The sequence below is a fragment of the Mastacembelus armatus genome, chromosome 16, assembly GCF_900324485.2.
Source record: "Mastacembelus armatus chromosome 16, fMasArm1.2, whole genome shotgun sequence".
Classification (NCBI taxonomy): domain Eukaryota; kingdom Metazoa; phylum Chordata; class Actinopteri; order Synbranchiformes; family Mastacembelidae; genus Mastacembelus; species Mastacembelus armatus.
The window spans coordinates 15149255-15165615 of record NC_046648.1 but is presented as its reverse complement, the minus strand read 5'-3'; the positions used below and the strand labels follow the sequence as shown (position 1 = coordinate 15165615).

Below are 16361 nucleotides of genomic sequence, written 5' to 3'. Positions count from 1 at the left end.
TCATTTGTCATTAGCAACTAAAAGATTTGTTGATAATACATTTTGAATAAAAGTGGTAGAATAATATCTTTTCTAGTGAATGTGCTTACAATATGATGAACATAGAGTAAAAATGGTCAGTGTTGTGTTTCAATAGCACACTGGGATCATGCTTGGCAATTATTCATGTGAATTAATTTTCAGTGAAATTACATTGTCATGATATGATCAGATTATGTTAGTTATTTTTGCAAAATTCTGTTGGCTAAACTGAAGATTAGCAATTAGCCACATTTTAGCATTTTTGCTTGTAAAAAGCCAGAAATTTGGTCCGTCAATCTGCAGATAAATGCACCAAATGATAGTTCATCTCAAACCAATGTTAACATTTTTACTATATCAGTTCAAAGAAAACATTTGTATAGTTATTTTGATTATCCCATCCTTCACGTGTGTGGTTTGACTACTCCTGCTGTAGCAAACAATACACTTGAGCAAACAATACACTTATCTAATCACACTAATCCAATCACAACTTTTTTTATTTACATGCGTGCCTAAGTTCACCTTTGTAGAAAAGCAGTAACACTGTGCACTGGCTAAATATCTCCCCTTCACAGCACAATAGACAAGGCACAGAAACTGTAACACTCCCCTTTAATCTTATCTATTATTCAGTAAGAGCAGGTGGGAGGGGAGGGGAAAGGGGTAGTAAATGCAGGGCTGAATGGAAAGTGGGTGTGGAAGGAGGAGGAAATCAGTGGTGGAGAAGTGTAGATATGCATGTGTTTGTGTTGGGGTTGAGAATGAGATTGATTAAAAAGTCAACCCCCAACCCTGAGCATGTTTTCAGCTCACTTGCAGTTCTATGAATGGTAAATTGCAGCTAGAGTAAGAAGAAGACAAAAACAGAGGGTATAAAAACAGTTTTCACAATTGAAAGGGAGAAGATTAGTCTAGAAATTTACATGTGACAAACATCTCTAAAAAACATATGTGGACTGAATTCACAAGACATATGACTACATAACAAAACGCCTACACTCCTATTACGCAGTCTGTGGTCAAACATTAACTCGAAGCAAAGATTATGAAAGGCTGCTGAAAGATGATAATGATGATTATACATACTGTAGCACTAGAGACACGGCTGACGACTAAAATTGAGAAAAGAAAAAAAACACCTTTCTTGTTTGCTCATGGCAACAATTATACAGACAAAACTTCACAGATAGAGTCACTCCTTGATTCAAATGAGACAACTAGGTTTTGTTACTGGGAGCCAAAAACAGCACTGGCCCATTCAACTAAAAGACTTCCCACTCCTGCACCCACACACATCAACTGAGTTTATTTTGTCTGGTATGAAAGCTATCTGTAAACATAATCAGAGAGGCTATCAAACGGGGGATCGGTTCTCAGAGGAGGTGGTGGAGGACTGTCATGAGGACACAGGGTAGCAACAGGAGGAGAAATCTGGTGTATAGATGTTTGAATAATTGTCACATGCATAGTCACAAATTATATATATCCTTAACTTAAACTTAAACACCACTAATAAACATATAAACATAAATAAACATATAAAGATATAGTGTTCTTAGCAAAGCTAGCCAAAGTCATGTCAGGTCTAAACCAACAATCTAAAACTTGGACATATTTCATTTATAATGATAATGAAAATGATTCAAGAAGCAAATTCTCACATTTGACAAGCTGGCCCAAAACATTAATTTTCTATTAACAGTTACAGAGATATAAAATATTTAAAATGTCAATCAATTTCCTCAAACAATGACATCAAATTGTTTATTTACTCTGACAAACTGTCTAAAACCTAAAAATATTTAGTTTATTATAAAACAATAAAAAACAACAAAAAGCAGCAAATTCTCACAACTGAAAAGCTGTACAACTACAAAATAGTTGCAGATTATTGTTTTCTGGATTGGTTGACCAATAACTGATGTTCCAGCCTTACAAATAGTACATGAAAAAAAAAAGTCCTGTACTGCGCTGATCTCCATCTCTCATTCTTATTCAGAGCCACACATGTCAAACTGCTGCCCAGAGCTGTCTGGTTGGAGGCCAGTTCACCCTGTGGTAAGCTGAAAACAAGATTTCACATTGTTGTTTCCTTTCTTCTCATATTCTGATGGCCTTTCTCCACCATAGCCAGTTGAGCTGTCAACACACTATGTCACACTGATGAATAATGACTCTGCATCAAACCAAGGCTTGATAAAAATGTATGTGCATGTGTGACAGCTTGTGCATGAGTGTGTGTGTGTCCATTTGTCTATGCGCAGATGACACATTTACATCAGTGACTGGCCGATGTGTCAGGTACTGAGCTGCAGGCTTTACAGACAAATACCCTCTAAACCTGGGAATTCCTGTGCTGTAATGTTTCACTCAGTAGGGGACTGACTTCCTCTGAGATGAACAGGCAGCATCATTGTGTGTGTGTGTGTGTGTGTGTGTGTATCAAGTTTACAGGAATTCTGTTTTTGTTTTTTGTTGAGCAAAACAAACTTATTTGATAAAGTGATAAAGTTAACAGAAATAAAACTGGAAATCAAGGAAACACTCAGGAATATTCCAAAAACATGTATATGGTAGAGAGAGAGAGCGAGAGTATCAGGGAGAGAAAATTAGGAGAGAGAGTTGCTCACTTTCCATCAGCACTGCTGTGATCAATATCAGAGTCTGACAGGGCAGTGCTTCAGCCTTTACTGTAAATCACTTCCTATTATAATGGAACATCTAAATCACATACAAAAAATAACTGACCTGCTACAAACACACACACACGTACACATAGATACCGGACATCTGCAGGACATCTGTGCATACAATGGCACACTTCAGCATGCATCAACCCTAGATGTTATTTATAACCTATAGCACATTACAAAAAAAGGTAATAAAACATGATCGGAATATGATCTGTCAAAAAGACACAACATGTGCTTAGAGATTAATAACGAACAGGTACATAATGTAATTTCCTATTATAATGTGCTGTTTGGGCACAAGAATATGACAAAAAACTCCTGATGAGATCATTTCAACAAACAAATGAATATTAAAGTAATTTAGTGAAGATGTAGGGGAAAAATTAAGCCAGCTGCATTCACACAAATGGTAAGATGGCTGTCAGCTCAGTCAGAGCAAAACAAAAAAGGTTAATAAGCAAGAGACAAATTCCACTAAGGCAACTGCAATTAAGGCATAGACTTGCAGAACGATATATAAATACAGTAGCTAGCAAGCCTAACAGCCAGATAGCCAGCACACCAGAGACACAGACAGACAGCTAGCCAGACAGACAGTTTGATAATCAGACAGATCTAATAATGTCATACTCACTGATTCAGTTCCACATCCAAGATGAATTTCCAACCAAAAGCATCAACTTGAAAGCTTGCTTGGGCAACATGGTTCAACTAGAAAAAGAAAGAAAGAAGAAAAGACACATTATATACATATAATAAAGGCAGTATTATCAGTATCATATTCATGGTTTAAAATCACTATCATATGAAAGGATCAATTGTTTTCCACATTGATGGATAGCTGCATTGTCTTTTTCAGCACCAATCACCATCAAGCCATCAAGGCCTGTCTACCTCGTAAGAATTTGAGCAAAGTGTAGGACCACAACACTTGAGATGCAAATCAGAAAATAAACTGTTCATTGCCACCCACTGACACACACTTCAGTAAACATCCTTGTGGGTAAGCTAATACACAACTGTTTTCAAGTAAAATGTGCAGTAACTAAGAAATTTGACCTTAACAATTTATTTCTGTGTTTACTAGCCTGGTTTTGTAAAAGTGAAACAGTTTCATATTCACTGAAAATCCATATTGAATGAATAAATACTGAGTTTCCATATTTTTGTCTAGCAGTAAATACACACATGCACACAAACAGAAATGTGCGCATTTTCTTCCCTGAAAGCATATATTGTGTGTGATTGATTTGGTAGGTGAAAGGTCTAATTCAATCCCAGTGCTGGACACATATGGCACAGACTTCATTACACACCCTTGGGTCAATGAGGATTCCCCACAATCATTCCTGTGCAGGGGAGTCCCAGATTCGAGGTAAAACACAACTCACCCTCCCCCAGGCTGAGCCTACAGGCTACCTTCATTACTGACCAGACACTGCATGACAACAAGGGGTGGAGTGTGTGTGGTTCTTTGTTTCGATTTGAGCAGGTGCCCCTGTGGTCACCCAAGGATGACCTTAGCCCATGAGGTCCCCAATGACCATACACTCTATTGTTTGTAGGAATTTGTCTGTGTGTGGTCAATGCATATATGAGCGGATGAGAGGGTGTGTGTGTTTGCGTGAGCATGTACAAAGGGCAATCCCCTTCCATGGCATGCTTCAGATGTAATCTAATCTGGTAGATTAGACCCATAATGGGAAGAGGTACCAGTAATATTGTTTAATGGAAGCAGATTCTAGCTTAACTGAAATGGACCAATATTCAAAGATCACCACAAACTCTTCTTTCATTCATTTCTGAGTTATTAACTGGCCTGCTTTTCCACTCATGACTATAGAAGTATGACTGTAAGTGGTATCACTGAAAATACACAGACAGAGAGGCAAACAAGTAATCATACAAACCAACACATACATAATAAGACTGATTCCCGGCTTTTGTTTTTCCACCAAAACAACAGGAGTACTTTGCTGAACTCCCCACTGCTCATTCAGTGGTGTTTGTATCTGAGACTGAAAATAGGCGATGCAACAGAACTCTATAAATATCATCATGTGTGTCACACATTTTCAGAGCTATCTGATAGATTCGTTTTTAGGCTGTTGATCTAAAAACAGCCAATAACTGATCAAACTTTGTACAAGTGGCATCATAAGATAACTCTCTGGAGAATAGGAAACACAGAACTAAAATCACATCAAAGATACCATCACCCATCTCCTCTCCCTCCTCCCTTAGATCTATTCCCCACAATGTATATTTCATAGCTTTATTTAACTGTGAGACTATTGCTGCCTGATATTGAGTTATTTTAGAGTAAAATAAATGCTTTTCTAGGTGATATGTTGAGAAAGTATATATGTATTTGAGAAGGAAATTCCTGAAAAATCTAAGTGTAGGCATGATATGACATGGGTGGAGGAAATCTTTGTAGAAAGTAAAAGTTTTCACTTGCTCTGCAGAAATCAGCCTCGTGGCTTTAAAATCCAGTCCACAAAATGCCTGTGTTATGTGATGACAAACCTGCAATGAGGTTAGTATCAGTTTCAGAAGGAAAATATTAAATTCATATCTGATGGCAGATGGTTTCTGTTAGCTTGTTTACCCATTGGGCTGTAGCTCTGTCTGAGGTGTGAGAAAGACAAAGGGTTAACACCTCCCTGCCTGCTACCATCTGTAGCCCTCTCCACTCGCAGGGCCCTGAATAGGCTAGCCTACACAAGCCTAAGCCACACTAAAAATGCATGACAGGTATGCACAATGCTAAGTGACTCATCCCTTGAAATTAATCCAGCCGACGTGTTTCACTGAACTGAATTAGTGAACACAGTTACAGTGATTATGATTATTACCGCACTGTATCGTCACAGACAAGGCCAAATGGCTCTGGTAGGCTTTCCTACCAAAACAGCACTGTTGTGTTCATGGATTACAGATAACTATCAGCAGTTTTTCTGCTGATTTTTGTTATGTGATTGATCTGTGGGAAGTTATTACCAAACATGCTACAAAAAGTTTAACCCATGTACAGGCTACTTTGCCTACTAGACTGCCAGTGTTTACGTGCACATTAGGGCACTGATGTCGAACACAGGCTATATTAAAAAAAATGTTTATGTAACTACAAACGTATGCATACATTAATTTCCTTTCTAAAATTCATTAAATACTGAGGGGATCAGTCCTACATCAGAATACAATTGCTGCAGATTGTTGCAAGAAATATTAAAATATTCAGCTAAAAGGGCCCAAAGGATAATGGATTTTTGAGTGCTAACCTGATATTGATATTTGAGAGGTAAAATAAATGAGATGTTGTGAAAGTTTTTGTCATTAGAAAAATACATTTTTGATAAAAATCCCTTAAAATTGGGTATAAAATCATTGTGACCATGTACACCAGTGCCTAACTGAAAGACATTAACTTCTCAGTGCCCTCTATTGAACAGCCTATATAACACCACTGTTCTTAAATCACCTTAAAACATTTAGTTTATCTTCAGCATTTCTTTACAACAATTAGTAACTGTCAGCAAACATATATGCAGGTAGAAATATTTTTGTGACAAGGTAAGATTTGTTGATTATACTGGCACCTCAAATTAAGCATGAGCTCTAACAACTAGCCTCTGGTCACATTCATTCATAAATGAAAACGCCACTCAAGGGGGTATGAGCTGGTAGGTGGGACAGCTACTGGGAAAGGAACCCAGGGGGACAGACCAAATGCAAGTTTTCATCACATTAGGGGTAGTAAAATAGGGTCCTATTACGGATCTGAATATATTAAATCAATGTCTATTTAGAGTGGTCTGCTTTTTGCTTATGAGAGCAGAGATGACCCATATAGCACCTGCAGACACTCTAATTAGTGCAGCCTGTTCCTTCCCAAACGTTTAAAGCTTTTTACCTAAATATTAATTTCCCCTCTGAGAAGAGGGTCAAAAGAGGAGATGGATCAATGCATAACACAAGACATGCACACACAGCCTCTATGTGGACACTCCCCTCCCTATTCAACAACACTGTGTACCTGCGTGGAGCCGGAGCTGGCTTTAACCCTGGTGCTGAGCTCATCCTGTGTGATCTGGCTGTTGTGCCTGCTGTAGAGCAGGCGGAGAGGCACCGTGTCCTCCTTCCCGACAAACCTGCCTGTATCACGAAGAGCCTTCGAGCTCATCAAGGCGTCTCCTGCACAGAGAAGAAAACACCGATTACCGCCTATCTCTCTGTGGGGAAATCAGTAGTGATGGATAACCAGATCTATTACAAAGACAGCAATCTGAAACGTCGACTGGTCCTTTCCTTTGATAATATGAAACAGTTAAAGGCTATATGCATATTTTAGATGTAGCTCAGTAAGTAGCCGAAGCCATTATCAAAAAAAAATAAACACCGGCTTATTAATGATGATCAAATGCTTTGTTTGGGCGATAATAATTAATGTAACATTCAAAATAGCATCAGTTACCATTTCGGGCATCAGGGGTGCTCTGGTGACCGACGTGAAACAAACCACAGACGCACAAAAGGGAAATCCACCATCGCGGGCGCATCATGAGCATCATCACCTTTCTCTCTCTGGCTGGAAATTATAAAACAATGCGGTATTCCAAGAGCAGGCTTACAGAGTCCTGCCTTCGCTAGGGGAGCTTGATACCGGGGCTGGTCGTCTGGTTAGCGCAGTCCCTCTGGTGGGGGGCCATCGGGGTCCTTACAAATCTGAGCACCGAGCGCGTCTGAGCGCACCGAGATCCCGCGGATCAGCAGCACAGAGAAGACAGGAAGGAGAGAGAGGGATGGAGGGGAGGAGATGACTGGGGACACCTCCTTAAAACACATCAATATCAAGCGGCTCACTGCAGAAACGCCTAATGCATAAATATGAGCAGAGACAGGATGGAGAAAAGCAGCGGGCCCGGCCTTCCGCCGAATGGCATGGCTGTGATGATATCAAGCTTCGCCTCCTCCACGTAAACTTACTGCAGGAGTGCCATTCCTGTCCAGTTCTGTTATTCACATAATGATTCACGACACCTGCCAAGACTCCAAAACCGAAAAACAAAGGGAAAAACGAGATGCTACGGTCACTATTGCAATTGTTTTTGGCAGTATTGCTTCTCTGGATTTGTTAGAATAAAATTAAAAAATAACCTAAAATCATACTCGTATAATTTAACCGTTCTCCACAACAACTGGAGCATGTTTAGAAAATAGTGATATAAACATTTGGGTAAGATGCTTATCACCATTTTCATATGCTTTCAGTCTTGTTGACACAGGGCAGCATCAGCCAAAACGTGTGGGACTTTAATATCAGTGTTTATGAAGGTACACCCCACATGCTTAACATGGTGTGCCCAGGATGAGTGCTTTTTTTCCCTGCCTTAATTTTCTCAAGAAGCTGATGTGGCTCTGGGGCAAGAGTTCAGCACCATTGCCTGAAGATTTTAGAGCAGTTTAATGTTTATGTTTGTCTTTTTAAGCCATCCTACAGCTTAGGGAGAGTCAATTTTCCAAATTGCTCAAACCTATTTTTTAATGTAACTTTAACAGAGAATCACAAATTAATGCATGTGTTAATTAATGCAATTAATGCATTAAGAAAGGCTGTGGACATTTTTGAGACAGGGTCAATAAGCTTTCCCACAATGCTGGGGCCTCTACATAGAAGGATTTTGTGTGCATGGATTTTTTCTTTTTTTTTGGCACAATTGTTTCCCCTCATCAGCTTAAAAGGTATGTAAGGATCAGAGACTCTAAATTTGTTCTTGGATATGTACATTAGATAGTGAATGATTGTCTGTGAAAAGGGTTTTATTTTTTAAGCATTCTTACATAGTGTTTAAAGTGGGCATTCATTTTACCTCTGTAAAGTTTTAATTTCAAATCTGCAGACAAAAACAAAAAAAAAAAAGATGTGTTCATGTTTAGTTAAAGGCATGGCAGGTTTACATTGAGATAGGTACTGTTTGTCCGCTTTGGTAAAAGGTTATAATCTGCACAATGTGTCGTCTTTGCCTTTTTTATTGGCGAACCACTGTGCTTGTTCCCTGTTTTTTTTTTTTCCTCTTAATGTCAGCAGCATAGACTTCCATTTGATCCAGTGCATCATTTTGAGAGCAAACAAGAGCACTAAATGCAGGGAAAAGGGAGAAGCTGAACCTGAAGCTAATGCAGCACAAAGAGCAGATGGAGGCAGGCCATGAAAAGTGCACTTTTTAAGAATTGCAAAAAGTCACATATAATGTCTAGTACCAGGTCATTTACATCAAAATACATATATATATATATATACACAGTATATACATATTTTACACAACAATCAGTTCCCATTGTGGGGAAGATTCAAGTTGTCTGTCTTTACTGACATACTTATACATTTACATTCAGTACTAAGTGAAAAGGCTGCATGCAGTAAAAGTACTTCACACAAATATTTCCTAGATTCAGGCCTAAGCTCAACAGAAATGACTTCTCAAGCTTAAATAAACTCTTTTCATCACTTTGAGATGGTACCTTCAAGTGTAGAATGTTTTCTTCAGCACGAGGTGGCGTTTTGTTCCAGTTAAGGATGGCTCAAAAATTCTCTCCATGCTAAATTAATACATATCAATTACTGTGTTGAAGTTTTGAAGCTGGGATTGAAGAACTAACATTATGTTATGGAACAATTTCAAAAGGTAAGGAAACAGACCAACATGGTTAATATTTCAGCCTAAAGAATGCACATAATATTAGGATATCCTATTTTTTCCTTACCAAGTAGACTCCAATTAAAAAAAAAAAAATAATTTCCCTAAATTATCTAGATGATTGACATAAACAGGAAACATTTTAGAACCAGTTTTCAGCCTCACTGTACTGTGTACTGAACAAAAAGGTTTTAAAGTCAGTATCAGGATGTCACTGGATTTTGTATATTTAAGAAATTATTCTTATGATGGTAATATAGTTCTGCATATATTTATTTTCATTAAAGTTCTTTTTAAAAGTTATGTGCACAGAATTAAATCCCGAACTGCCAAATGTATATAGTCAACATTATGCAGCACAATTTTGTACAAGAGGTGGGTCAGAAATTTATGGTTGTAAAGAATTAGTGATGTGAAATTTTGCATCTTAAGTTTTTTATTGTACTATGCTGTAAACAAAATGTTACAGCACATCAGCAGCTGCCTTTCATCAGATATAGGGGGAAATTTTATGCATTCTTCATCCCTGAACCAAATAAACCAGCACAGATTGTTCCAGTTAATTAAATGTAATTTCTGAAGAAAAGAAGCATTTGCTGGCTTACAGTCCACAACACATGAAGTGGATGGTTCTAATATGGGAAAACAGTTTATTCTTTCAGTTCATTTGTACCTTCTTAGTCTTCAAATCCATTAAACTCCACATCCATGTCATCACTGGACTGGAAAAGCTGCCAAAGCCTCAGCATGGAGTTATCAGGAACATCATTTGACTTTACATGTTGAAGGTCCACTTTCCGCCTTCTTCGTTTATAAACCCTTCTTCTTTGTATTTTCCGAACTGGAGAGCTCTGTGTAGGAAGGCTTCCCTCTTCCTGTCCTGACAGATTATGTCCAATATGTTTCTCTGAGGAGACGTTTCCATACTGAACAGTCTCAAGCAGTAATGAACCCTTGTTTGTATCAGAGCTCACCTGCTTATTTGTCAAAACATTAAAGCATATTGAGGAAACTTCATTCTGTACATTTATATTAGGGAAGAGTAAGGTTGAGCCATCCATATCTTTGTGAGATATCTGATCCTGTGGGTCGATGGTAGCATTAGAGGAAACAGAGGAAGGACCCATAGAGGGTGCTGTTTCTGTCTTGAGCTGAGGAATTTGAGCCTGCTCAGCTTTTTGAGAGCAAGAAGTCAAGGAATTCTGTCTGCACAGCCGTTTACATCCAAGAGATTTTTGCCTGAATGTGTCTGAGTAAATGTAACAGTTCCTCTTGTCATCCTCTCCCTGAGTTAGCGGAGCAGAACCAGGAATGGTTTTGCATTTTAAAATGTGTCCTGAATAAAAGCCCTCATCCCCATCAACAGTCCACTGCTGCTCCTGTTTAATACTTTCTGCAGTACCAAGACCTCCTCTGTGTTTAAGCTCAGTTTTCCCACATGGTCCGTGAACAACCAGGACAGAAGAAACACTGCACTTTGGTCTAAGATGGAAACCGGAAAAAAAAAAAAAAAAAAAAAAAAATCAGATGGGTACAGTAGTGGAACAGAAAGAAAAGATGTCAATAAGATTTAGCAATGACAGATCACATTTTATGTGTATATTTTATTTTCAAGATATGCGAATGTAAGCTTTGAACAAATGGGGCCAAATTACCTTTTAACTTCAGTTTTGATCTGGATGAAGTTACAGGGCAGGGTTGAAACCAGTTTGTCCACTACCAAATATTCATCACTCTTGGAGAATGCCATGTGACGTTCACTCTGCAGATGCTGAATAAAAATTAACCAGTTACATTACTACTAATTACACCTGCCCAGTGAAAGTTACTATGAATACAATTTCCTTACTGCTGAAGCAACTGAGCACACACACAAAAAAATATCTTGTGGAAGCTTCTTCCACACAAAATGAACAAAGAGCTTAGAGAATTCCCTGAAGTTATCCTAAATAAGCAACATTCACTGTGAGCACCGTTTTCATAATTAAAGTTTAACATGCATCAGGTATAGCTTGTTGTGTCAGGAAACGGTACAGACAGACAAATGTAGTGCTTTCAATCTGAAACTCTTAATCGTTTGTCCCAATGTACTACTTATACATTTAAACAATCATCTGTCTGTTATGTCTTTAATTGGGTTGGATTCAAATTACAATTGCATTAAATAAAAAGGCTTCCAGTCTAGTCTTTCAAAAGTAAATCAAGTATTAATAAAGTAGCAAATTACATGATAAATATTTCGTTACACATGCCATAACACCATATGTGCATTAACCATAAATACTGTGTTGTAAATATGGTACTGTATTTACAGTTTGACTTACCATTGTCAGGTTTTCATATTTGATCATGCAGCACTCACAGTAGCCACCTCGTTTCTTGTCTCTGTTCTTCTTTCGAACTTGTATTCTCTCTTCACTGACTGCGGCTTTCGCACCTCTGTTACCCAAAGAGTGCATGGGTTGAATAAATAAAGTCCAAACATTTTATTTTTTTTTAAAATAAATTTTCACTCAGTCTTCATGAGGTACCACTTAAGACTTTTGGACAGTACACATACCGTTTTGGCTAAAAGCAATGTAGAAGCAACATACCTGTGTCCCCGCAGTTTGTTCCAAGGAGGATCCTTGTCCTCAATACAGAAAGGAGTCCCAGGAGGAATGCTCTTCAGGTTGAACTCTGGCATGTTTGGCATAGTGAGATAGATTGGACGGTAGTGTCTGAGAGAGGTAATAGAAACATTTTATAATCCACAGACAACTTAAAGACAACTAATGACAGCTTTACTTTTGAGCTAGACGTTCCCTTACCTACATGAATCCTCAACCTTGACAAAAGGTTTACTGACCCACCCCACTGGAAGAAAAAAATAAAATAAAAAAATAATATAGATAGATAGATAGATAGATAGATAGATAGATAGATAGATAGATAGATAGATAGATAGATAGATAGATAGATAGATAGATAGATAGATAGATAGATAGATATGCCTAGATAGTCATCTTAAATCTCTGCATGTATTTACAACAATAAACATTTCAAGCTACAAATAAAAGACTAACTGGGTAATGACTACAGTACTAGTGCTGGGCGATAGGGCCTTTGGGGAAGAAGAAGGAAAAATGATTCTGATTTTCTTTTTCACAAGAAAAAAATGAGCAGCTGTGCTTGTGCTGCCTCGATCTTATTCATATGGTAGGGCGCAATATCTTTCCCACTGGGCCGCATGCCTCTGTTTGAGGTGCTGCAGTAAATTGGTCATACTGCTACCTTTTCTAGCAACAGACTTCAAACACACTTTGCAGCGGGGTGTTTGTTCTCTGCCTGACTCTGCAAAATCAAACTAATTACAAATTACGGATGATTACTGTGCCTTTCTTGGGAGCAAGTTCTTCTCTGCTTACTGCCATGTTGTTTGTGTATCGCTAATATGGCAAAGGTGTGGGGGGCTGAGGCCAGAGGACAACGTCGGCGGATGTTAAAGAGAAAACCTATTTTCATTCAAACAAGTCAATGTAAACTACACATTCGAGTTAATCGATAAAATCGGCCTATCACCCAGCCCTATACAATACCAATCAAAAGTTTTGACACACAACCCTACTGAATCAAAAGAGAGTGTATGCAAACTTTCAGTGCTGTATAACAGCTCATAAAAGCTGTTTAGTCCTTGTTAAGACATTTACCTTTCCATTTCGGAAAGCCCTGCTTTACTGCTGGCTCTGCTTTGACCTAAAAAGAGAAAAATTACTATGTTAATCACATAAGTATTTTTCACTTGTCACAAATAATGCATATAAGAATTTTAAACCTGTAAACTTACACTTGTTTTCACAGCAGTGGTAGCAGGACACCAGCTCCTGGCAATCTTTTTTTTCTTTTGAACATATGCTATTACATCTGCAAATGCCATAAAAAATAAAAGTACTGTAGGTCAGAGGAAAATTAACTACCATTTTATGCACTGCTAAAACACAAATAATGTCTAATGTAATGCAATGAAAAAAATAATTTAACTTACCATCTATGTAGAGGATTTTCACACCCCACTCTAGAGCATTTGACAGAATCTTGTTCATTTGTACCCTCTCCTAAAAACAAACAAGTGACTGTTAGCACAAAAAAGAAAAGCAGTTAAAGTTTGCTCAGCAAACTCATTGGTGTTGACTTAACAAACCTGCTCTCTGACCACTCTCTCCACCAAAGACTTCCCTCGACTTGTCACAAACTGCAAAACAGAAAATGAAAATGTAATGGAGACTAATAAAGGAGAAAAAATGGTGAGATGTGAAATACACCTAAAAGCATATCTGTCTAGTTGTTAATGATACAATGAAAAATAACTCACTGTGTCTGTCTGTCCCTGAGACCTGCTTTTGTTGTTGTCCCCATGGCTTCCAGGCTGGTGTGAGTTTGAGCGAGGGTGAGGTGAACTCTGTCCAGAGTCTGGGCTGGGAACAGGAGAGTCCTGCTTGAGGCTCTGCACATATTTAGCCTCCCTCTTGTTGGTCACCAGATACTTAATTTCCTTACTGAAGAACTTCTCAACAGTCTAAATGAAAAATAGGAAAAGACATAAGATGTTTAGAGGGAATGATATTAGCCATATTTGAACAGTCACTTCAATATCTCAGAGTAATAACTACAACATACAGAATATGTCAAGTCTGTCTCCTAGGACTGGGTACCGAATTTAAATTGTGTCCATAGCAGAGTGTATAAAAACTGTTACGGATATTTAAAAAAAAAAAAAAAAAAAAAAAAGCTGGCATCACGTTGTTAATTTCAGAATATTTCATGTAAGCAAAGTTGAGCTGCTAGCTAAGAAGTAATAGCTGAAAATAAAAATAAAGAATCTACAGCACATTAATTTAGCCATAATTCAAATATTCTATGCAGCTCCAATGTCATATTGGAATCCTAAAAAATTATTAAGAAAGAACTTAATTAAAGTTCTGGAGTCTGAATTGTTCAATGGATAAATTATGACTATTAGTGATGATATACTGGCATTATGCAAAAGAAGTTGTCTACATCAGATGCAGAGGAGAAATCTGATGATGTCCACAGAGGAGAGATGGATGATACTGTGAGCAGAAACTACATCATGTGCTGTGATTAATTAAATCTAAGTTATTTCAAGTTGAACAGTGAATGTGGTTTTAAGCTTTCTGACAGTGACAAAGGGAACCAAATGAGTGTTTGTCTCACCCCTCCCAGTTCTTTGATGTCCCTCTCCAGTTTCTCTGATGTTCTGTTTGATGGCAGGTCCAAGTAAAACACCTTCCCAGCAAAAGGTTTCACAAGAGCAGGAGAGGACACATGCAGCACTGTCTTGTCACCAGTGTTGACGCCTTTTTCTGAATGACAATAATTAAAGTCACAGGATGAGAGTGAGCCATTGTCCCGTCCTGCGGTAATCTCAGCTGACATGTTGGAATGATTAGTCACAGCTCAATCAAATGATTAAGCACAAATGATACACAAATACATACATTTTTACTGAGTGGTTGATCAGTCATTTATCTGGTCAAAGTCAAATACACTTCTAATTGGTACATCTTAAAAGTATAAAGAGGAGTTTAATCAATATCAAATAATTAGATTATTTACCTGCTATTAAATTAAGCAACTTGTTTCATCCTGTCTTAGCATCTCCAATCTCTTCATCCTCTGTGTGAAAGCTGCTATTCATTTTTGCCTGTTGTGTGTGCATGTGCCATGTCTATCCCAAATCACCCAAATGGCCTCCCTCCAGATATTTCTAATACTTTGCCCGGAACTTAAATTGTTATACTTATGTAGTTAAAGGGGAATCTAGCTACCTAATATTTTATGTCGTACTGTTGATATTGTATGTTGTGTATTGAGTTTTTTTTCCTCAGTGGTTGTTTCCTGTTGAAACAATGGCTTTAGGTAGGAGTGCGTTTTATTGTGCAGATTTGAGGTTTAAAATTAAAATTTAGATGATTTGTCTTAACTTCAATTAAAAACCGTATTTCGGTGAAAAAAGTTTGCATACAATAAAAGTAGCATCGTTTCTAAAGAATGTGTTGACCAGATTTATAACACAAATAAAACGACAGTTATATGTGGCTCCTCGGCTGTTTGGTGGCTTAGCTAAACCCTACGTGTGAAATGTAACTACCGTTATAAAACACAACACTAATAGTTACTTTACCTTCCCATTTGGATCCCGTATGTCTCTGGGTGTGTTTTGGCTTCATTTTATTCTCTTTCAATGACAAAGAGATGTTTTTCATGACCTCCTGTCTTCAGTCAACATGCTTTGGGAAGTTCTAGTATGTCTCCTGTGTGTAAACAAAGAAAGCGTTAACTGAACGCAACAACTGAAAGAAAAACAAACAGTCAGTACAAACTTTACGTACAAACTTAGTAGAATGTGATGCTAGCTGCGCGGGGTGCTCATCGTTTCGGCTAAAAGACTTTTAAAAGACTTAACGTTAACGCCAACGTATGCTCGGTATCTCTTTATCTTACATTATTTCATAAGTTAACGATGTTAAATGTCCCAAGTCCTCTGTCCTCATGTTTCTTATCACGTATCAGTATCCATTGCCAACCGGTTCGCAAATGTTTTGGAAACAACTTCTAACTGTTTAGATCTAAAAACACCTCTTTCCCGCTTTAAATCCAACACTGGGGGAAGTATGAGTTTCCGTGTTTGACACTTTCCGGTCACGTATCCACTATCACGTACAATCGCTCTGCAATCCTAGTTTTCACCTAAAGATTAAAGTGTAAACGTACCAAATTAACAATGGCTTCAGAAGATTTTTTCTGTCTGTGATAAACTTCGTTGTCGTCTTTTTAATATACATTTTGTGATATTATTTTACGGATATTTCTACAACCTGGCAACACCAACAGAAAGTAAATGTCAGTTGTGTTTGGATATGATGTTTCCACATTTCTGGGA

At 37.9% G+C, this 16361-nt stretch overlaps 2 protein-coding genes across 4 annotated transcripts in view; both read right to left on the bottom strand.

Annotated features, from left to right (window-relative positions):
* The window catches only part of adam22 (ADAM metallopeptidase domain 22), a 61775-nt gene extending 54303 nt beyond the window's left edge, over positions 1–7472 (bottom strand). For both annotated transcript variants that reach the window (XM_026316966.1, XM_026316967.1), the window contains exons 1-3: positions 7195–7472; positions 6757–6914; positions 3352–3428 (exon numbers count right to left, since the gene is read on the bottom strand). In XM_026316966.1, coding sequence (XP_026172751.1) covers positions 3352–3428; positions 6757–6914; positions 7195–7291 — 332 coding nt within the window. In that variant the 5' untranslated portion in view covers positions 7292–7472. The remainder of the gene's footprint in view (positions 1–3351; positions 3429–6756; positions 6915–7194) is intronic.
* A 1201-nt stretch (positions 7473–8673) lies between these two features.
* dbf4 (DBF4-CDC7 kinase regulatory subunit) lies at positions 8674–16091 on the bottom strand. Of its 2 annotated transcripts, none has more exons than XM_026316541.1 (13): positions 15811–16091; positions 15603–15732; positions 14633–14781; positions 13770–13973; positions 13599–13649; positions 13443–13512; positions 13245–13321; positions 13108–13153; positions 12229–12274; positions 12013–12138; positions 11743–11857; positions 11074–11189; positions 8674–10900 (listed from the first exon to the last, which is right to left on the bottom strand). In XM_026316541.1, exons 2-13 carry the CDS (start codon positions 15682–15684, stop codon positions 10096–10098), a joined length of 1887 nt encoding a protein of 628 aa, XP_026172326.1. In that variant the 5' UTR covers positions 15685–15732; positions 15811–16091; the 3' UTR covers positions 8674–10095. The 2 variants fall into 2 exon arrangements, with proteins under 2 accessions (XP_026172326.1, XP_026172325.1); XM_026316540.1 differs by having other exon boundaries at positions 15923–16091.
* Positions 16092–16361: the final 270 nt, after the last annotated feature.

Excerpts from the sequence above, each read along its gene's own strand:
- dbf4 (XM_026316541.1), bottom strand. The coding sequence starts at position 15,684 with ATGAAAAACATCTCTTTGTCATTGAAAGAGAATAAAATGAAGCCAAAA. Across the intron at positions 14,782-15,602 it reads TACGGGATCCAAATGGGAAG|AAAAAGGCGTCAACACTGGT; the intron begins GTAAAGTAACTA and ends ATTGTCATTCAG. Across the intron at positions 13,322-13,442 it reads GAAAATCCTCTACATAGATG|ATGTAATAGCATATGTTCAA; the intron begins GTAAGTTAAATT and ends TGGCATTTGCAG.